Source organism: Stenella coeruleoalba (genome assembly GCF_951394435.1).
Source record: "Stenella coeruleoalba genome assembly, chromosome: 1".
NCBI lineage: Eukaryota > Metazoa > Chordata > Mammalia > Artiodactyla > Delphinidae > Stenella > Stenella coeruleoalba.
Window position 1 is genome coordinate 147,547,120 of NC_137169.1, and position 23,059 is coordinate 147,570,178.

The following is a 23,059-nucleotide window of genomic DNA, read 5'->3' on the forward strand; positions in this document are numbered from 1 at the left end:
TCTAGTTAAAGCTGAAAATGCATATTCCACACAACCCAATAATTCCACTTCTAGGTATATATGCTGAACAAACTCTGCACATTTGCAAAAGCAGATAGCTATTAGGATGTTCACTTCAGCAACGACTGTAATAACAAAAAACTGGAAACAACCTAAATATCCAACAACAGGAGAATGGATAAATAGTTGTGGTATATTCATACAATGAAATATTACGCAACAGTTATAATGAATGAACTAAGTAGACATGTATCTGTATAAGATGCAGATAACCTTTGTGTAAAATTTAAATATACAACAAACACTATCATGTATTGTTTATGGATACAAATGAAATAAACATGTAAAAGTAAGGAAGAAAGGGAGTATGCCAATTTTAGGGTATTTAGCTATGTCTGGAAAAGGAGAGGGGGAATGGTATAGGGAAGGTTATTTCAACTGTCAGGAATATTTTCTTTCTTTTTAATACAAATTTTGGGGCAAAATGTTCATATATGTTAAATCTGTGGTTATGTGGGTATTTATAATATTATTTTCCGTATGCTTTAAATATTTTAACATTAAAATAAAAATGCATAAACTCAAAATATTAAAACAATGAAAATCTAAAATCAGAGGGTATCATCAACTTAAGCAAGCCGTCTATCACAGGGTTGGAAAAAACCAAGTCAGAATCTGACTACAACTCAAACTTCACTTCAGACAGCTTTCAAAATGGGACTACCTGCTTCTATTGTAAAACTAGACACAGCTCTGTCTGATAACCAAATGGGAAACAAGGGAGCCATGTCAGAATTGTAAAGCTTGAGTAACCAGAACTGCATCTGAGGCAGGATAGCATTAACTGATGACTAATACATCCTCTGACTTGTTGAGAAAGGTGGCCAGTTGGCTGTTTTAAACCATTTACTTACATAAGGTGCAAACACAACACTGTTTTCGCACTATTAAAAGGCATGATTTAAATATTAAAATATTGCTGATTAACAGAATAAACTATTCAGCTGCCAGCAGTGGCAATTTTCAGTTCTATTTATGAAGTAACAGTTATGTCATATCTTATTAGATTGATTAGAAGAATTAAAGTATGAGAATGGCACCTGACACTGCCATGTGTCCACAGAGTTTTTATCTGATAATTCCAAAATTCACACAACTCTGTCCTCTGTTCTATATAGCTCTCTACTTAAGATAAAGACTACTTTAAAATTAAATAAAATTTCTGTCTATTTTGGGTTGAAGTTGGGGGGGACCATTTTTTACTTCAGTTTTATAATCCTATCTATATTATCAGTCAAATGTAATGATCTTCAATATACTGTGACTTATTACACAATACATTTGATTAAAAGAAGAGAGTCAGATTTCACTTGTTTTTGCAAGTCCCTCTTTCCTGACACAAGTGAAAAGTTGGGGAGCAAGACTGCTCCAGTGAGGCACCTTAACTGGCTCAGCTTCACTAGATGTGGAAGGAGATGTGGACCTTGACTGGATGTAAAACTTGACGTTCGGATTCCGTACATAAGTGTTCTCAACGGGATCAGTCTAGGAAAATAAGTCAGGAAAAACAAAAACCCAAGAAATCACTTTTAAACAATGTGCAGCTCTTAGTAAATTTCTGTAAGGCATGATCATGGTAACATTCTTGAGAAAGGAGAATAACAAACGTTAGTTTGAATATTCACATTAGGGATGTGTCATTATACAAAAGCATAACCACTAGCTTTAAACAAATGTCAAGATAACAGTAGTTAACAAAATGCTCCAATCTTCACCACTGATCTCTTACTTCGAGCTACTGTATGTTTTTCACTTGTATTCCACAAAATAAATCATACATGTGAAATAAATGCAGAGTACTTAATAGAAATATGTACTGCAAATTACAAATAAGTTTGTCCTTGATAAGAATGAAATTTGGTCCTCTACGAGGCATTAGTTGAAAGTAAAAGAAACAAACCTATCAGCTTTGTCACTAAATTAAATTCTCTTTTTATTTTGCAGCAGTAGAAATACTGGCACTTATACTCAGTCGCACCCTTCTAACCAAGTATTTTTAGAAACTGAAGATGCTTCGGGTTAAAATTTAGCATAAAAGATCCTATGGAACACACCGATCAATGATATATATTCAGTTTGGCAATTTTCAAAATTACCAGGATTGGGTTTTTTAAATGAAAGGCAATGAAGACAACTTGGGACGGTTAGGAAATTTGTTTCAAATACGTTGTGCAGCAAGAACAATGCTTAGGTCAGCATTTATTGTAAATCAGCATTTACTGATTTACAAATCAATAAAAAGAGTAATCAGCTTAAGGATTTTAAACATGTACTAAAAAGGTTTTTAAAAAATTTTTTTCTCTATTATTATTATGGTTACTATTTTAGGGACTGGCTAGTGGGCTGGCAAATACTGGAGTAGCCCTCTGGTGGTACCCACCTGTGGCCTCCCTTGGTGGTGGGCATGGGCAGGTATTCCGGCAAACTGCAAGGCAAGACTTTGGTGGGACCGGCTAAGATGGCCGGCAGCCAGGCCTTAAACCTTTAGCTACTGGATTCGGGAGAAACGGGGACAGGAGGGATCTCAGTAAGGGCATCTAGGGGACCTGGAGTAGCAGCTATGTACTAACAGCTAGAAGAGTATTTCATATTTTAAAAACTGAACCACTGAACCGACGCATCCCAGCTGTATGTCAGCTGTGTGTGTGTGATGTGGATAATTTCATAAAACTAGTATGCCTTATGAGGTGGGAGAGCCAGGCCTGGATCTCATCTCTTGACTCCAAATTCAGTACTCTTTTTTGTTGTACCAAGGCAACTCCACAGTAGAGACAGTCAAAGTAATTTAGTGATCATGGAGACTGACAATGAACTTTGCTCAGGAACAGGAGAGTAAAAGAAAGAAGAAAATGGGATTCCGGTCAAATTTTACCTAGTTCACAATTTTACTGGGGGACAGCCATGGAGAAGGTTATCAGTTCAAATTGTTAATCTGAAATATGACCCTAGGTCGGGAATAAGGCAAAATGTCTTTTATTTTCTAAAAATCTACTTCTGGTTTCCCTAAGTTTATATAAATTGCAAGCTGAATAAAAAGTACATGGGGGAGTAGGTTCGATTAAAATGGAATTCATAAGCAATACTAATACATTTTACACTAATAAGAATTTTAAAACTGACTCAAATAATTAAGAGCTAATGATCTCATAAAGTTTTAAAGACGTGTCCAAATAGAGGATTTGCTACTTGTAAAAAAACTGGATTATTTTAAGAAAATTTAATGTTCTGACCTGTCACACAAAAGCCTTTAGCCCACAGATTAATTAAAAGACATAAAATCAGAAGTTCCTGTGTGAAGGATAGTGCTGTGTTTAAAAAAGGTGATAATGAGAATTCAGAAACAATTTGGTTCCATTTTACTTGAAGCAGATTTTAAAATAAGACAGTGATTCTCAACTTTCTGAGAGGAGCAAATTTAATATAGCAAATATAGTGGCTTTGTACCTCTGGGTCCAATTACTTTAAAAATTCTTCAAAAATGAGAAAGGCAAGACATTGCTGCTCCCAATAGTACTGGCTGAAATTTTAAAGCAGGCTTGCTCTTTGTGCCATATGGACACATACTGACAGAAGTTGAACACACTGTTTTATATACTTTCCTGTGCCGAAATTAGAATATACCACCTTAAGCCATTTTGCCAATATGTGCTCTAAAGGGGGGTTCACATCGTGAAAACTGTCAAACCTAAAACTCAAGTTGATCATTAAAACATTTACTAGCATGTTTCATGACCCTATGAAAATGTGACATTATGACAGTTTGATATTGGCAAAGAAAAAAAGCACTATCACAGTTTAATCTGTGATTACACAAATCAGTGACTCTTAAGGAATGACTGAGGCCTTTAGCACATACCTCTTAGCCCTTCTGAAGAATTACTGGCATTATAAATCTTTTTCTCCTAAAAAATTTTTACTCATCAATAAAATGAAAGAAAGCAACAGAAATGAGAACAGATTTTAAAATGATTTTCTTAGCTGAAGGAGATTAAGACTGGCTTTTCAGAAGTAGAAAACATTTAAATGTTAAAAATAACCCATCCTAATTATAGTAAAATAGAGTAATGAAAATTTCCACACTAGCTTTCTGGAGCTTTATGCTCCTAAAGTAAAATTACTTCCAGAGATTAAACAAAATCAAGACAGTTTTGTTGAACAAAATTCAAAGTAAGAAATATTGAAATAACATTTTGAGACGGCATTAACTGACCTTATTAAAGAGTTGAACTATGCCATTTACAATGATGCTGTGATTTCAAAAAAACCATGCATGTATAAGTGAAGGTTAAAAATTACCACTTTATTTTCCAAGTGTGTTTCTCATAAAGACAAGGACACAAAAGTTTGGTAAAGATGAATAAACTCATGGTAAAAAAGTCTTGACTATCAAACTTTAAAAAAACTTCCCAGGTCTTTTAAAAGACTCTAGTAGAAGCTAATAGCTAATTAGATTAATAGATTTTAATATTTCATTTCCTTTCTGGATTACTACCAGTATAAACAATATCTCAAAAGAGGTTACCAGTAACAAGAAAAATACAATATCACTTACATATTCTCTTCATCAAAGTGTTAACCCCAACACGACTATGGTTTTCAAGATGTTATTAATTTTATCTATAATTACATGCTTACCAATGCGTTTATAATTAATTTGTAATTCCAGTTACTAAAAAGCAATTAATTTTACCAAACTTTCAGAATACTCAATGACTATATGCCAGGATTTACAGATACCCTAAAATTAATTTTAATAATTAATTGGCAATGATTCAGATATAAAAATGACAGCAAAGCAATTGATTAATAGTATATTAGTTACTTTTACCTTTGAAACAAATATAATCACTAATATTATATTAAAGCCAAGGAAGTTAAAAATCCTTTGTATTATAAAAAAATTACAGCATTAAATGTACGCAATGACTTGAATTAATAATGCAGGAAAAGCTAATAAATGTGATATACATCAATAGCAGAGATATCTTAATTCATAATTGGGTTTATGATTATAGAAAGAATAATAAAATAGGGAAAATAATAAGGAACAATAGCTAATATTAATTGGACAGTATATTTTGATATAATCCAAAGGGAGGTCTTGGAAACAAATCTTAACTGAATAGTATAAGCAATTCACTCAATATTTATAAGCTGCCGTCTACTGAGAAAAATAAGAAACCTCTTCATGTAAATGTGATTTTTTTCTGTTTTTTGATTAACTGATTCTTTTTCTAAGTAAACATACTTTAAGGAGTTATTCCGATGAATAGGTATTAGAAACATCTACTCTAATGTCAGTTTTACTTACTGCTCTACTGCTTGGGGAAAAAAAAGCAGAAAAACTGAATCTCAGTGTATTGTCCATAATGCATAACACTGTCATGTAAAAAGTCCATAATGTTTCCTGAATCTATTAGGACTTCTCTAATGAATAAACCACGAAATGTATTTTTAGAGCAGTATGGTATTATAAAATAGAAAAGTTTTTTTCCACCGTGGCTCACATCTGATTTTCAGATGACCCACTGATCAAGAATTTCTCAAATTATGCAATATGGCCTTCTTATAAATAACAAAAGGATCAAAAACTACTTATCTTGAACATGTATCAATGGGTATTTTCTACTCCAAAAATAATTATAGATTTGAACAAGTACAAATAGCAAAACATTCATATAAGAAACCTGGTTTTAAAATAAAAAGATACCAACACTTGATACGAATTTGATATAGATTAAAAAATAGCTTACATCTAACATGTGGTTTTATACTGGTAAATAAAAAACTCTAAGTTAACAGAAAAAATCCAGTTTTCATCAATTTTCTTTATCCTGTAGCTGGGAGTATTTTAGAAACAAAGTGGCAGGTAATCCAATTTTTTAATATTCAGAAACACTTTATAACTCAAGCTTTTAGTGATATAGTTATTTCTGTTAATTGTTCTTTTGATTAAAAAACAATATTGGACATTGTCTATGTCATTTGGACAACAGTAAATATATTTTATCGTTCTAAAACCAATAATAAATTACTGAAGTTTATGACTAGTAAATGTAATCTTACTAGTTACAAACAATATAACTTGTTTCTCTTTATGAAAATTTCTCCTTAAGTTATTTTCAATTTACTGATTTGAATATCTACTCTGGAGAATTTACACATGTTCTAAGAAAACACAAAAGAAAGTCCAGCCACATGTTAGCTATTTACAATTTCTGCTTTAAATTCTGAAGGAATAATCTAATAGATACTCAGTGTTTCTCACTATTAATGAAAACACTATGAACCTTTCCAAAATCATCTGTATTCAGACATTAATAATGACATTAATAACAAATCTTTCTTACACTATGATTAATTAAATAACGCCACTTAAAAACAGCATTATTTAAATTGTAAATGAGGTTTTAGAGCACATGGGAAATACAAATATATATCTCATTTATATGATATTTCATTCAGAGAATTTTAAATTTATGAAAGTATTGTACATTTCTTGTCTAAAAACACAGTATGTAACATAAAATTGTATGCCACTGTTAGATTCAAGGCCACTGCTAGGAATGGTAACTATTTGTGTCCTGCTGTTTTCATGGATGTTCCCAGGGACTATTAAAGTTCCTCACTATTCTATGTTTCTATTTAACTGTTGAATAATTGGTAAGTCTTCTGTCATCTCCCTCACAGACATTACCACTTTTAAGTGGCTGACTTCTTATCTGTCAAATAATAAAGGAAAATTTAAAGGAAGCCTGGAAAGCAAATGACCAAGCCTATCACATCTGCATTTAAAAAAATCATATGTAATTATAAGTCATTAGGCTCTGGTTAAGTGTGACTTATTTATATCCTATAGAATAAAAATGTAGACTAAATAGCAGGGGTCTTATAACAGCTATTTCCCTCAAAAATTTTTCCTATTTAAATAAAGACTCACAGAAATGTTCTGGGTGGTCAAAGCCCCTAGAAGTCTACAAGGTAGAGACATAACTAATCTATGATAAATTTAACCAGAAAAACAAAATCTCTCTGAATGATAAATTTGTTGAAAAGCAAACAGATAAAAATGTAGTCAATCCACAGGCTAATGGTTTGAACCTAATATAACCAGGCACACAACATCTTGGTCTTCCCTTCTAGAGGTTATATGATACCAATGAACATATATTCAGATTGGATAAATCCAAATACCCAATGGTTTTAACTCTCTACAAATGTCAAAATAATCAATAAGTCAGTCGACCAGAAATCTTTTCATAAACTTCATTAATTAATGAGATATCAGTTGAAGTCGAAGTTCTACTGGCCATACCACTGGTATCTGAAACCGCTTATTCACTGTTAAACAGTAGTTTGAAAACGTGCTATATTCGGGTTAATCGTGTTCATTTTACAATCAACCCTCCATCACACCAGAAAGATAAGAGTACAGGAAGCAGTGGGTCACTCTGTTGCTTACCACGCCTTCCACAAACCAGATAATTCCCTGATTTAGAACTTTCCCAGTCTGAAATTCTGGATTTAAGGTGTTGATCAATACCAATAATCATGAAGCCGACAAGTAGAAACTTTAAATTTGCGCCTATCACAGATTTTCCTTTTTAACGGTGTTATTTACATTGCATATAAATACCAGAGCAAACAGTGTCAGCTAGCTTCTCAACTAGTGAGTGTGAATGTGTGTATATGGGTGTTCGGGTGGAGGCTGCTTTACAAAAATTTGAGACCTTTTCGCAAACAGATTCCCCACTCTGGGCACATCAGAATCTTGCAGGATAGAGGTAGAGAGGTAGTGTCTGGCCCATTTCAGATTGAGAAACACTGAACTAGCCTTAGCATAGGAAGATGTTTATAGTTTGTTATCAATACATGTATAAAGAATGCTAAAATTTTTTTTAAATCTTGGAAATATCTTAGAATATAAATGATTTATTACCAACATCACTGACTCAAAACTCTAAATACAAGATATTTGGGAATATAACTTAGAGCTACATTAAAAAAATCTATCAAAGGTTTCTCCAGAACTGATTTACATAAAATTATAATCAGTAAGATCTATACCTTATCCCAAATCTTTTTTGAATTTTGCATAATATGAATTATCAAGTTTTCTTTCTACGTAATTAAAATGTCTAAGAATCTCCACATAATTGCTAACATCAGATTATTTAGAAACTCATTTACTTTGTATGTGACCAATTTAGAAAGCATACTTTAGGATCACTCTTTTACCCAATCAAAATAAAAAAGATACCTTATAATTTTAGTAGTTTGGTTACAGAAATTTATATGAACATTCCTAAAGCTTTGCGGCCAAAGCCAAAAAAGAAAAAAAAAAAAAGTACAGAAAAGCAGAGTAGCAATAGCAGGAGCAGCAGCACAAAGCATGCAATAAATGTAATAATACACCACAAAAACATCAGCATGTACTGCAACCACAGGCAAAAAGGATAAGAGATAGGGGTAGAGGGCATCGGGTTGGGCACACAAGTGCAATAGTCTCTTACACGTCTGCCTTTGCTAGCTGGAGTACAGGATGGAGAGCGCTTCAACAAAGAAAGGAGAATACTACGTTACAAATATTTACACACATGACTCTCAATGACTAATACTGTATTAACAGACAAAGTATATAAACATACATATAAAGACACATTTTTGATAGGTTGAAAGTACATGTATTTTCAGGAAAAACTGGAAGACAGGAGAGTAAAGAAACAGTTCCTCAGGCTAGGTCTAAGAGTGGTAATAAAGTTCTCATTGGACCTTGCACAGTCACCCACCAAATAATGCTCCATCAAGCTATGGCCAGTTTCTTGTCTGGAAAGGTTTGTAGTGGCAACTTGAAATGGGAGCACAGAAAGGTCTAAATAACTCTGATTTAGTGCTAGTAAGCATGTAACAAAATATTTAATTAACTAGTCTTGCTTCAGACATTTATCTACCAAATTCTTGCTCTTTTCAAAGATGACTCTTTTCAATGATAAGAGCTAAATGAGGCCTGCAGAACTACTGATGTTCAATTAAAACAAAAAGTTACTTCAACAATATTGTCCATCCTCACTAGGCATTAGGCTTAATCAAAAGAGGGACCTTCACCTTTCTGACATTAAAGAATTAAGTAATTCAGAAAAAGTAACAATGAGTAATTATATAGAAATATTTTTCAAGTTTTTGAAATTTGTGATGCTCAAGTAATAGAGTTTTACAAATATATACCACCTCTACTCAGGCAATTTCCTATATTCAGTTGAACCTGACATTTACTGAGTGTTTACAATATGTCAGGTACTTAAAAGATAAAGAGGGTATGGCAGTTCACAGACTGGTGGGGGAGACATCATGCCATCAACAATGTGACAAATGCTATAGTAAGGGCATGTACGAAGTCTGTATGGGAACCTGGAGGAGGGATGCACAAGATTTTTGGGGGGACCTAGAGGAGGGAATTTATAACCTGAGTCTATAGGAGTTACAGAAGATTTCAGAGAAAACCTCAAGGATAAGAAATATCACCCAAGATGATCAGTTTTACTTGTACAATAGCTCTGACAAGATTGGTACACCGGAACTATTATTTCTTTCTGTAGGAAACTGGGATGGAAGGTGACTTAAACACTGTGTCCCAAAGAGTTAATAAGCAAACCAGGATTAGAAAGTCTGCAGATTTCTCAACAGGTTCTTCTTAGTCCAGTGAGTCTTCCGTTACGGTGGAGGCTAAAGTCTCAGGTTCAAACCTGGTTATATTCCTTCAGTGATTAATAGGAAGTATCTATCTCCCTCCACACTCCCCCAAACCAAACAACCAAACATTAAATAACTCAACCCTCAACCCTTCCTCTAACATTTAATCTCTCCCTTCTCTTCCTTAATAATGATAATAGCTAATCTTTATCATGGGTAAAATATATACACATACTTTTCGAAGTACTTTGCATATATTAACTTTTTTAATCCTCATAGAAGGATTAATATAAGGTAGGTATTATGATCCCAGTTTTAAACATGAAGAAAACAGATTAACTTGCAACAGGTCACAAAACTGGTAAGTGGTAGAGCTAGGATTCAAACCTTCTCAGTCAGACTTCTGTCAGAAGTCAGACTATCACTGTCTCTACTGCCTAGCCTCTCAATTCACTTCTCAGTACTGTACAATTTGGCTTCTGCTTTGATCGCCCTAATGAAATGCTGATAGGATCAGTATCTCCTGTATGTCTTACAGTACCAGATATCTCCGGCTGTACCTGAGGCTGCTGACCTCTTAAAACTCTGTACTCCCTTAGTTTTCGTGAAACGACGCTTTGCTGAGTCATCCCCTGTGACCACTGCCCCTCCTTCTCTTACGTGGAGTCCTATGCCTCCACAACCTTCTCAATGTGAGAGATCCCAGGTCTCTGTTCTGACTTACTACTTTTCTCTTGCTACAATCTCTCCCTGGGAGATCTCAATCTACTTTCAACTATGTTGATCATTCCCAAATTTCTACTGCTAGTTCACTCCTTTTCCTTAACCTTCTGACTCATCTAGAAAACTATCTGCTGGACATTTCCACATGGATGTCCCTCAGGCACCTCAAACTTAACTTGTCACCTTTCTCCTCTGTTAAGGCTTTTAATAATTATTACATATAGGACCGATTAAATCTAAGCTCCATAATATCTCCTTTATATTCCCATGATATGCAGTCCGCATCTTTTATTATTGTACTTCTCCCATTGGTGTTGTAATTATTTAGATGTTTGTCTTTTCCATCAGACTCAGATCCTTAAGGGCTGGAAATACTGTATTATGCTTAGCATAAAGCTTGTAAATTTTAAAATTCTTCGTAAATATTGAATGAATCCTTCTGAAATTATACAATATTTAACCTAAATATTTCTTATGGCATTTACCATTTTCTACTTCACATAATACATTAACTGTGTATTTTTTTCTAATAATAAGATAAGCATTTTGAGGTCTACTTCTAAGTCTGATTTATCTTAGCATCTACCACTGTGCACAGCAGAGTACCACACATGTAAAAAGTGGTAAAACACAGAGAAACCCTTAGTTGTTGGCTATCCATACTCCTAAAGTCTAGAGTATGTTAAAACCATGAGAAAGAGCATGAATAGCTCAAAATAAACTATATTTCCACTATACCAAAAACAAGTCAGAATGTCTCTCAAAACTCTCTTTGCATAGGAAGGACAACAAGTTTTCTAAGCTGGCATTTAGTATCACTAAGCTAAGAGTGATACCAAATCACCATTGCAATAATGTTCTTCTCCAGGTGGCTACCTAGAAATCAGACCATTTTTATATTTTCAATAGAAAAGAGCAAATTACACTTTCCTGATGGTGTAATTAGAGGAAAACACACACACTCTTATACATACCCACACATACCACGGTTTTCTATAAACACTGAAACTGATCTCATAGCAAGCACTGGAAACCAGTACATTTTCTTAATATGCAATCATATAACTTTTTGTCTTAATTTTTTTTTCATATACCTTTTTATATCTAGGTCTATAAATTCCCACCAGAACTTTAAGGCTGATTATGGAAGGTAAGCACGGTAAGCATAAACCAAAAAAGCAATTTATCTTGTGGACACAGAATTTGGCTAACAGATTTTAAGGTTCAGTTAATGCATTCCAGAGGTCTTATTTAATAAAATACCAAAGAGGTAAAAGACTATGTAGTCATGGTTCTTTCCTCTAGTTACCCAAATATACTATTGATATAATATATGATATATAACATACCATATAACATACTACCTAAATTAGAGAAGAATTGCATATGCCAATCTTCTGAAGTGTAAGAGTTTCAAGTCAGGTTGTGCTTAACATGTGGAAGTTTTAAAAAACAAGTATTAAAGGAGGAAATTATAGAAATGTCATAATTTCTCAGAAGGATCTAGGCCTAGCTTTGGTCATAGGATTAAGAACTCTTTACAATGCATGTTTTAGAAATTTGTCTTCCATTGATTCTCCCGTGTGATCAACCTTTCCCAGATACAGCTAAACCTATGCTGCCAAGCCCAGATTTCTGTGATTGGTTATGACAGAATATGGAAGAACCTAGGAGGGAGAACAATGCTAAAGGCAAGACACAAATGAAGGAACCTAGGAGCCAGGACTGAAATTAAATATTTTGGGACATCTTAGTAAGCTTCTATATGAGGCCAAAACCAAGAGTAGAACTCAGCTTGCCAATACTCCCAGGCTACTCTTCTCTTGATATGCCAGAATGCAAGAAAAGAACACGATATTAGGAGTACTGGACTAAAGGTAGTTGGACTAAAGGTACGATCTCTATTCCTTTATGTCTGACCTTTATACTCTAGAGCTTTAATTCCCTGATTTACTCTTCTCCTCAGTTCACTAGAGTAAGACAACCTCCAAAAAGCAAGCTGACACGTTCGCATTTGCCAGATAAATGGGCAAATTCCATTTTTGTGAACTCAGGCTAAATGAACAGAGTACAGAACTGTAATTTAATAAAACTCAAAACTTACCTAGCATGTGTTTCATATATATGACAATATATTTATCAAATATAAACAGCAACTCATTCATTTATATAACTATAACTAGTATTCCTTGAATATAGTCAAGCATTTTGGGGGTTCACTTGAGAAGGAGAAAATGAACTCAACAGAATGGGAAGTTCCTGTAAGCTTAGTCTGATGATCCCTGGATCTGCTACCATGGGAATGAAAGGAACAGATGAGAGAAAACGTAAGCTGCTGAGCTCCATTTGCTCCCCCCATCTGTAACCTGCAGGATGACGCTGGGCCTAATATGCGGTACCACAGGCAGTCTAGGATTGGGCACGTGGGGTTGAGAAGAAAGATAAGGGTAAAAGAGGAAATCATTTCCACAGCAGAAAGGATCCTGGTATCTGTTCAACTGCTAACTCAGTAACTCATATGGGAGTGCCTTACCCAAGGGACCACTAATCAAAATGGTCTCAGTTTCTTTCAAAATTAACTCACCCCCCACCCCCTTTTATCTGCCCTAAAGAATGCCACGTAACCCTTTTGTCAACACTTCCCTATTACTCCAAAGACTGAGAATCCTAAAAAGTCACTCTCACTAATGGGAGAGTAACCTATCTACTAGTGGGAGTGCTGTGGTAAATAATTACTAAAACCACTGGACTAAAGATCTTCTATGGTTCTCTTCTCCTTGAAAAGTCTATTATTCTACATGTGGAACTGCAAACGCTGAGTTACAGAAGCAGAATGTTGAGAATGTATTCTGCTGTGCCTGAGTCAGAGGGAAGGAGGGACTGGTGTTACATATACTCTTTCTCTTCTGTCAAGAGTTGTCTAAACAGCGTATCTTAAAAGGAAAGCATCTTGTTCCGAACGTCTTCCCATATTGCCCCAAATCCTAGCATTCATCTGAATTTTGAATAACAGGCAAAACATAGTGAGGAAAACTTAGAGGTAGGAGAGTGATTAGGTGTACTATTTAAGTAAAAGAATTATAGTTTTAATAGGCCTGTGTGGGAGGGTTAAGGAAAAAACTAGAAGGTAATTTTGGGGGAGGGGCGGCACTGGTGATAAAGCTCTGGAGAATCTGAGGGCAGTATGAGGGCACTAGGTTACTGGGGGCAGATGGAGAAGGTCAATGATGTGTGGACACAAAAGAAAACTTCATTTGTGCAATTCTGCTTAAAACTAACCTTATTCCCTCCTATACCTACAAATTTCACTGCAATTCAATTTTAGGTCTTCAACATAATCTTTTTCTTTTCTACAGCAATGAGATTGAAAACCGAAAAGAATGAGCAGAGGATGTGTCCTATGGATTAGTTAAGAGATAGAGTCTACTTAGTATAGAGCACAGTCACGTATTTTAAACATCATGCACAACAACGTAACTAGTTTGGGCACAAAGAACAATCAAGATTTATTTTAATCCTTAAGAATCCACATGCCTAAGAGAAAGGAAGCTACAGAACTTGAGTTTTATACTAAGTATCTTGGATGCTGAACCCAAGCATGCCAAAGATTGAATACTATTATTCAAAATAACATTCTATTATGACTTTGAGGGTGAAACGGATGATAATGCTAGGAAGGGTGGTCACAGTTACAAACTATGAAGAGAAATAAGAGGTTTATGCCATAAAATATGAATTAAGAATACAAAATATTTTTTTAAATGGGAGGTTACTGCTGGCCTTTGCCCTGACACGTAAAAATCATTTCCAGTGGTAATGTGATTCAACAGGAGGAAAGTATAATGATGCACATTGGTGGTAAGTGGAAGGCTGAGTGGTGAAGAGCTAAGGAAGTACTTAAGTGAAATTGAGCCTGAATCATAAAGATTCAGCAGCCTCTGTGAATTAGTTCTGGTTTACTTTATAATAGGAGTTCCTTTGTACTACTTTACAATTTACATGTATGTCTGAACTGTATCTATACTGGGTAATAGTGGGTGAAGGGTAAGAAAGGGTACTTCTAGAGGAAAAGTAAAAGTGGGAAACAGACACTACAGCTGGGTGGTGGCAGAAGACAGCATATGAGAGCAGAGATGAGATAGGAGTGGGCTGAGATGTGCTTCTGCTGAGAAGAGCTAACCTATTTACCAAAATACATACTACTCCTGTGTTGTACATTCAAAGATTTTTGTGGGAGAAAAAGGGATGTGGAGAAGAGTTTATTAGAAAGAAAAATGAAAATGGTCTTCTAGGAGAAAGGACAACTAAAATATTTGTTCAAACTTCCTTCCCATTCTTTTTAAAGTGAATGTTATCTGTATGGAAATACCATGCTGAGTATTTTAGAATAGTAAAATATACATCAGATTATAACATCAAATATTATTGTACGTCAAGAGTTCTCTTTTTATCACACTGCAGAATTAGCTAGTTTAATTATTTGTCTCAAGAATAATAAAATAGTTTCCATTTAGAATGGAAAGGTGCACACTTTGGTATAAATATTTCAAAGAAATAAAAAATCACTTAAAAATATAGATCAGGAGTTTTCTTTAGTAGAAAATTATGCTTAATACTCTCCTCAATATAAGAATTATAGTTAACAAAACACAAAAATAAAACATTTAAAGAATTTCCCCTGGTTTAAAAATAGTTATATGCACAATATTTGCATTTGAACCCATTTTATTTCCAAATTTCTGTAAAGATAGAATGTTCAACAGGATAATACAATGCTTTACAACAAGAATTATTGTGCCATTTAATGTGGATTAGAGAGAATGTATATGTCAGGTATTTCTGTACAGAGAGGAACACTATACATTAGGAACTTCTAAATTAATAAATCTATACAATTAATTTAAGAGAGAAAATGATAATGCAGTCAATTTATAGTGAATATAGTGCATGTATTAACTAAAATCATTTTTTACATTAGAAGAGAAATTCTGTCAGCATTAAAAATTGATCTGTATTCAATTATTGTGTCATGATAAAATTTACTGGAAGAGTTAATAAAACGTGTCACTTGTTCTGATTCTACCACCAGAGGTTTACTTTTAACTAACATATAAACTAAATAGTAAAGTGCTGAAAAGAAAAGGGGAATGTGAAATAGAAATTGCCATGAAAAACGAAAATGAGCAATTATTTATATCTATATATCTATAGTGACGATAATCAAATACGCATTCCAGTCTTCAGAATTGTTGCAAAGATTGGAACTATAGAGATTCTCTGATGGACAACACATTTTTAAAAGTACATGTTTACTTTATTATATTTAATAATGATAACTCTTCATTGTATTTAAAGTAAGAAAGAAGCACATTTTGGGTCACAAATTATCAAGTGTGATATTTCTAAAACTGACTGCATTACTAGGTAAATTCTTCATATCAATTCACTGATCTCTTTTACTGAAGGATGCATTGGTTTGAAAATCAAAGACTTACGTCATCCAAAAAATCAATCAGTGAAGATGAGGAAGAAGAAAAGGAATCCTATTTAACGAATACAGCAATAAAAAAATAGAAAAAATGGATGAAGCAATTTAATAAGAACAAATAATAAATCAAAAATTTTGTAAAACAATTGAAAGGCAAATGACATTAATTCAAATAAATAAATGAGAAAAGCAGTCACTGTCATTGTTTCTCAAGAAACGTAGAAATTCATTAATTACTTTTTAAAGAGTGATTCGGTTTTCCTTTCCCAAAAGAATGAAATACAATTCATATACTGTGCTCAAAATGTATTAAGCTGAAGCTCATTAATAATCAAATTAAATGGAAGCACTCCAGAAGGTAACAACTAAAAGTAAGCAACAGAATCTCTGCCTCTAATCGTTCCTGCTAGAATGTAAGCTTCTTGAGGGGCAAGACTTTGTCAATTTGGTCACTACTGTATCTCCAGCACCTAGAACAGTGCCTTGCACAAAGACATATGATTATTTGTTGATTAAGATATAATCACTAACTTAAGTTTTCTGACATAAAAATATACTTCATATCTTAATTTTTTTTTCTAGCAAAGAATTTAAGTACCAAAGAATGACAGAGTCAAATAATCACTATTTCATTATAATGGAGTGTGCCAAATAAAGTCTATGTAATACTTTTAACAAAAAGCATTCTTTTGGTATACTTCTAAAAAACTGAATTGATTTGGAACTAGAACCAGCACTGCCCTATTGTGAGCTCTGAAATTTTCACTTGTTTTTTACTATGGCTCTATGCTTTGGAGAAAAAAGAGAAGTGTCAAAATTATTTAAAGTCAGGATTTGTTCTGCACTTACTGTTCCTCAGGGAAAAAGATGAAATTTCTTTTAAATCTTATCAACGACCCTCTTATTTAGATCTTTCTTAGATTTTTCTTAAACACAAGAAAAGTTTATGATTAAAGTTTCCATAACATTGCAGAACATATTCCTTTCCTAATACGTTTTTGTTTATATAAGATTCTAGGCCCTCTTATATGGGATGCAATAAAGGTTTTATTGCAAATAAATTTTAAATCACAAAGTAAATTTTAAATTGACTGCAGAGGATATATGAAAAGTTTAATACTTACTTCAAATTGATCCAGAGCATCGGTAGGCGTATTCAAAAATGCCAAGAAAGAATGCTGTGAGTCTTGGTGCTCTATACCTAGAAGACAGCAGCAACTTTTTTTAAAACTAGAACAATTAAAACTAATTTTCACGGATAACCTTTCCTGTCTGAATCTATTAAAAAGCTGCTCACAAACTACTGTATTTTAAAACCAATTAATATCATTAACTCCACATACTTAAAAAACTAAAATACATTAATGTTTCTTGGAATATCACTCAATAGTTAAATTACATCAGACTCCATGAAATACTTGTTTCTTGACTTATCTGAGTTCCTGAATTTCTTTTCCTACACAGTACACTGTAAGAAGCACATTAAATCTTTTGGTACTCTTGAGAAAAATTTTAAAATAGGACCCTGGTTACGTCTGATTTTTCTAAGGTAATTTATCACCAAACAAGGTTTCCTTTTTGAAATACTCTCATCAAGCATATAGTATATATTAATATAAATAATCTTTTATTTAAAAATGCAGTGATACAACAAACTTATTTAATTATGAAAAAACTTTTACTAAGGCCTCAATCTGATTTCATTTACTGTTTTATTGACAAAAATTGCATGAAATTAAAAAATTTTGTCTGAGAAAAACTAGGGTTGGCGAATGAGGACTCCAAACCCTAGCTTTTCTCAGGCAAATTAAAAAAAATTCACTCATACCTCTTGGCTATGGTATTAACTTTAAATACATGATTTCCAAATTAATTCTTAAAATACACATAATGATAAATACTAGGGAGGAAAAGGAGAAACAACCAACATACATTTTTGATCTCCACAGCTTTTCAGGAACTGATATCAACTGATATCAAATTATGTTTTTTTTGAATTACTCTCTAATAATATACCATAGTTGCCAGATAAGGCAGTATGTTCAGAAATTCATTCCATCAATGAATATTTATTCAGAGCCTTTTATTTGCCAAACCCTGTCTAGATACTGGATATATAATAGTAAATAAAGCAGGAAAACAAAATCCTTGCCCTCATTATATAAACATTACATTGTATTAGTTAAGCAGACTATTATGTTACAACATATAGTGAAATTTTATTATTCTGCAAGGCTCAAAATCCAAATATAAAACCATAGCCATAGGTTAGCCTGCAATGTGATAAACGATTTCTTCTTTTGCAAGTTTAGATCTACTTTAAAATGATGCAATCAATGCCAACTGGTGTGTTATAGTAAGTCACACTCTTCACTGGTCTCTTTTCTATACAAATTGCCTTTAGGGCCACAGGTCCTCCATGTCTGATATATTCTTTTTCCTCTACTCACTAAATAACGCAGCTCCTTCCACTCTTCATACATGAAAATTAAGCTTGATTCTCATTTTAGCATGATGCTTTGTACTCCTAATCTGAGTTCCTAATTCACTTTTTCTGGGTTCCTTCCTTCCTTCTTGTTCACTAGGAAATTCAATCAACAAAAATTTATCTACTACTTTTAATGGCTTTTTCATGTTAACTCCTTTGTGTGATTACCCTCTTTCCGCCACAATTTTAAAAGCAGATGCGGAGACCCAACCAGCTTTACGTCACTGTGTGTCACAGGACTGGGAAATGATAAGGCAGCACATAAGTACAACATAGAGCCTATTAACTAGTTCAGTATTCAGTCAGGAATACTGTCAGGAAAATGAATTTTTAACAACTATATATAAGAGATCCTTTCATTAAGATAATAACATTCTGAATTTTAAAAAATTAAATCTTCACATTCTTAATGCCCATGTTTTGGAAAGAACGTTGAAGTTCATGTAATAAAGCTACCAAGCACTCTGAGTTACTTTTTACATTAATGAAAAAATGCTCAAGTAATGTTTTCAAGAAAATGGGAATAAATCCTGGAAAATCCCACGGGGCAAGCACTTTGAGTATCAAACATGGAAGAAGACACCGAAATGCCCAAATAATTCTTTGTCACTGAGTTGTCTTTCTAATACTGGATTAGGTTAATCTTTAGTTATTTCATACATTATTTCATCAACTACCCTGAGAGTGAATCCCCTATAATGTTTGACAATACTATAAAGTATATGATAAAAACAAACTTTTCCAATCACAAAAATATTCTTCACGGTATAGTCCATGGTCCTGAAAAAACAGTCAAATTTACGGCACAGTGAGTTTTCTGTTAAGAAATCTTTAAACAATGCGTTATCAAGTAAAACAAAATGACTCAGGAGACTTGTCTACCAAATGTGTGTGTGTGTGTGTGTGTGTGTGTGTGCGCGCGTGCACCATATACACATACATCTATAAATGAGTGCCAGAATTGTGTATGTGAACAATTCTCCTGCCTACACAGTAGGCTGATTCTTGTATAATAAAATGTATTCATAACAGAACATTAAGTCCTGGTTGATGCAAAACACATTCCCATACCCTTTTCAGATCTAAGCTCTTCAGTGTCCTTTATCAGTTGTTCAATTTCTGATAGCAGTTCCAAGTTCTTCTTCTCTGAATCTTTTAGTTTACTTAAGGGAAAAAAAGGAAAAATGTCATTATTTATATTGTTGGTTAGTGAGCCATCATGTATGTAGTTGAAGTTAATTGGTTTAAATGCCAGTCATGATAATGTAGGGAACTGAAAACTACTACAGGAAGGACAAATCTAGCCTGTCATCTACGCCTGCGTAAATAAAGATTTACTGGAACACAGTCAGGCTCATTCATTTATATGCTGTCTATGGCTGCTTTTGTACTCAACAGCAGAGCTGAGCAGACAGAAGCTATATGGCTTACAAGCCCCAAAGTATTTATTATCTTTCCTTTTATAGAAAAGTTGCTGGCTCTGAGCTACATTATTAAATTTAAAAATGTCATAAAATCAAAGGTTAATTTTAGAATTGTTAGACTTCTTTCATAGAGAACCATGAAAGTGACTAAACTTGTAATTTTCAGTTTGACTCACATTCCTGATTTATGAACAAATGTGTAAATTTATATGTCCTAAGCATAAGCAGAAAGATCACACTTATTCCAAATTACAATACAGAGAATGACATTTAGCAGTTCTTTATGTTGAGATCAATTCATATTCTCCAAAAACATTTTTTTCCATTTTCAATGTTACACTAGCACATTTCAGTAAAACATACTTAATTTATGATTGGATAATTCATAGCAAGAGTTTATAATTCAACTGGGGTGCTTCATACCATTAAAAACCAAATTTATGGGACTATATTTCTTTTCATGCTGAATGCCTTTGCAACATTTGGTATTCTGAGCACCAAATGGATTTTTCTATTTACATTTTGATTTGTAACATGAACTTTCTACTGTTCCTCTATATCACCTTATTCCTCTATATCACCTTATTCCTCTATAACTTATTCTTGAACCAATCCAATTACGAGTTTCCTTTTATCATTTATTTATTCAGAGTATGATTTATTCTACTGTTGTGATAAGAATGGAGGGAATGTATTCATTAGCTAACTGTCCTGGACCTGTGGAGGATACACTTTTTTTAATACATAACATGAAAGAAAGGATAATTTAAGTATATTCTACCTTTATGAAATTTACCATCACTTGAAACTTCATTTGTAAAAAAACCTATGGTAGAGGCCAGAATTTTCATATGACTATAGTTTGTTCTGACTCTATGCTGCAATTTTATACTAATGTGATATTCTTGAACAAAAGATTATTTTGGATTTAATAGAATAAAATTTGAGAGTGAATTTTACAAATAAGGGGAAAAGTAAATAACAGAATATTAATTAGTACTATTAATTCCACTTTAAGGACAAGTCAGAAACAAAGCTGTATTAAAATTGCATCACTGCACACAAGGCCTAAAATCATCAATTCATTTTCAAATATTCAATTTTTTTCTGGTCATCACTTAAAAAAAAAAAAGGTATAGACAGGTAGGAAACTAAACATGTAACTTCTCTCCAGAAACTTTTGGACCAAATTAGAAATCACTCTAGTGGGACTATATTATTCAGTCTTACCATTCTGTTATGATGTTAGATGCTTTAACTTTATTCAGCTCTTCTTGGATGGCCTGCTTAGCTCTTATTTCTGCATCCAGAGCTGACTGCAACTCCAGTCTAGCTGACATATCCAGTTTTGCGAAACGACGCATTTTCCAGGGCATATCCTATGAAATAATAAGACTGCGTTTTTAGCTCCATTCGATTTTATCTTTAACATTTATGTTTAGTAATGTAAGTGCATTTGGAAACTACTTAAAAGAACTATCTTTCCCTAAGTAAAGAATTTAAAAGAACTATTACTTGTGAAAATATATTATTTTTCATTAACTTCAGAAAAACTGTAGACTCACATTATAAATGCATTTATTTTTTATGGTTATTACCATTAATGGCTAGCCACACAAATTATAGTTAAGCAGCTATGTATTATAACTTCCTAAACTGGAAAAACGTTGAACGATTTCTCATGAAAATCTTTACAGTAGGCAAAGCCTAGACAAATTGATGTAAGTACTCAGATTTATTACAGTGTTTGCTGAGCCTTCCCACCGACTAATATAACAAGCCTGCGTGCTAAATGGCAGAGCTTACTGTTGCTCGGGTACCCAAGCTGGAGTTTCTTAAAGCTTCCAATTCTTCAGTCATTTTAGAAGCTAAGGCCTGAAGATATCCTCGTGCATCCTTTTCATCACTGACCCTAGAATACATGCAAATAAAGACATAGATCAAGTACCAAAGTAAAACAGAAAACTTCAGTGAGATATATATTAAAGCATCATAAAGAAACAAGTGAAAAGTGACAGAAATTTAAAGATGTTCTTAATATCTTCTTTTAAAGGTCTACCACAGTACTACTATCTGTCAACAAGTGGGAAATGGTTTACTGAACTGTTCAGTTATTTACAGATAAAGGTAGCCACGTTTAGAAAGGTCCAAGTTATACATATCTGATAAATCAGTAAAACTTCACCCTTGAGCCACGGAATTAATACTCTTTTAATCTAACATTAAACATACACACACACACACACACATACACTCACATGATTTCTAAAGAATATTAAGATTTCTTATTAATTAGATTCCATTTTTTATCTTATGAAAACACAACACACCCTTCTTAAAACCGAAGTACACTAAATTTAGAAAGTTTAAAGTAGAATATTTTGTAAAAAACAAAAATTCTGTGTTGTAATAAAGCTCTTTTGTTTTCTAAAATGGTCAATGATATAACAAAGAGAAAAGATTAAAGTCTACTGAAACTCAGTTTCTACAACCACCCCCCCCCCCAAGCCCTGCCCCAGCTGCACCCCAAGGCTTGTGGGATCTTAGTTCCCCGACCAGGGATCAAACCAGGGCCCCCAGCAGTGGAAGCAGTGGAAGCGTGGAGTCCTAAACACTGGACAGCCAGGGAATTCCCGAAACTCAGTTTCTATTTACTATTTTAAGGCTATCTTGCTGATGTAATTATATGATTTTAGAGAGAAATGTTTTCAAATTATACTCAATAAAATTCAGGTCATTGAATAGCCATGAGGAAAGTATATTTCAGGTAAATCAATACGTATCTGTGATGCATACAGCAGACAAGTTTAAATCTTGAGGCTTGATTCAGCATCTGTTACAATTTAAACTCCTGAGGAGTTAAATTCATCTGTCTACCTACATATCACTCCATATCTACAATCTTTTTTTTTTTTTTTTTTTTTGCGGTACACGGGGCTCTCACTGTTGTGGCCTGTCCCGTTGCAGAGCACAGGCTCCAGACGCGTAGGCTCAGCGGCCATGGCTCATGGGCCCAGCCGCTCCATGGCATGTGGGATCTTCCCGGACTGGGGCACGAACCTATGTCCCCTGCATCAGCAGGCGGACTCTCAACCACGGCGCCACCAGGGAAGCCCCCATATCTACATCTTAAAGAGGCCCTTTAAAAGGGGTTTGATCCCTTCTTCTCTCAGATGGGAAAGTGCT

General features: G+C 33.7%; 1 protein-coding gene across 12 annotated transcripts in view; it reads right to left on the reverse strand.

The window, feature by feature from the left end:
- CDC42BPA (CDC42 binding protein kinase alpha) overlaps positions 1-23,059 on the reverse strand; it is a 323,830-nt gene that overhangs the window by 42,692 nt on the left and 258,079 nt on the right. For 5 of the 12 annotated variants that reach the window (XM_079912204.1, XM_079912200.1, XM_079912207.1 and 2 more), the window contains 5 exons: positions 21,680-21,785; positions 21,104-21,252; positions 19,521-19,612; positions 17,086-17,162; positions 1,441-1,545 (listed from right to left, as the gene is read on the reverse strand). In XM_079912204.1, coding sequence (XP_079768330.1) covers positions 1,441-1,545; positions 17,086-17,162; positions 19,521-19,612; positions 21,104-21,252; positions 21,680-21,785 — 529 coding nt within the window. Of the gene's footprint in view, positions 1-1,440; positions 1,546-8,573; positions 8,613-15,968; positions 16,017-17,085; positions 17,163-19,520; positions 19,613-21,103; positions 21,253-21,679; positions 21,786-23,059 lie in introns of all 12 variants that reach the window. The other 7 variants (XM_079912203.1, XM_079912202.1, XM_079912210.1 and 4 more) reach the window with 3 other exon arrangements.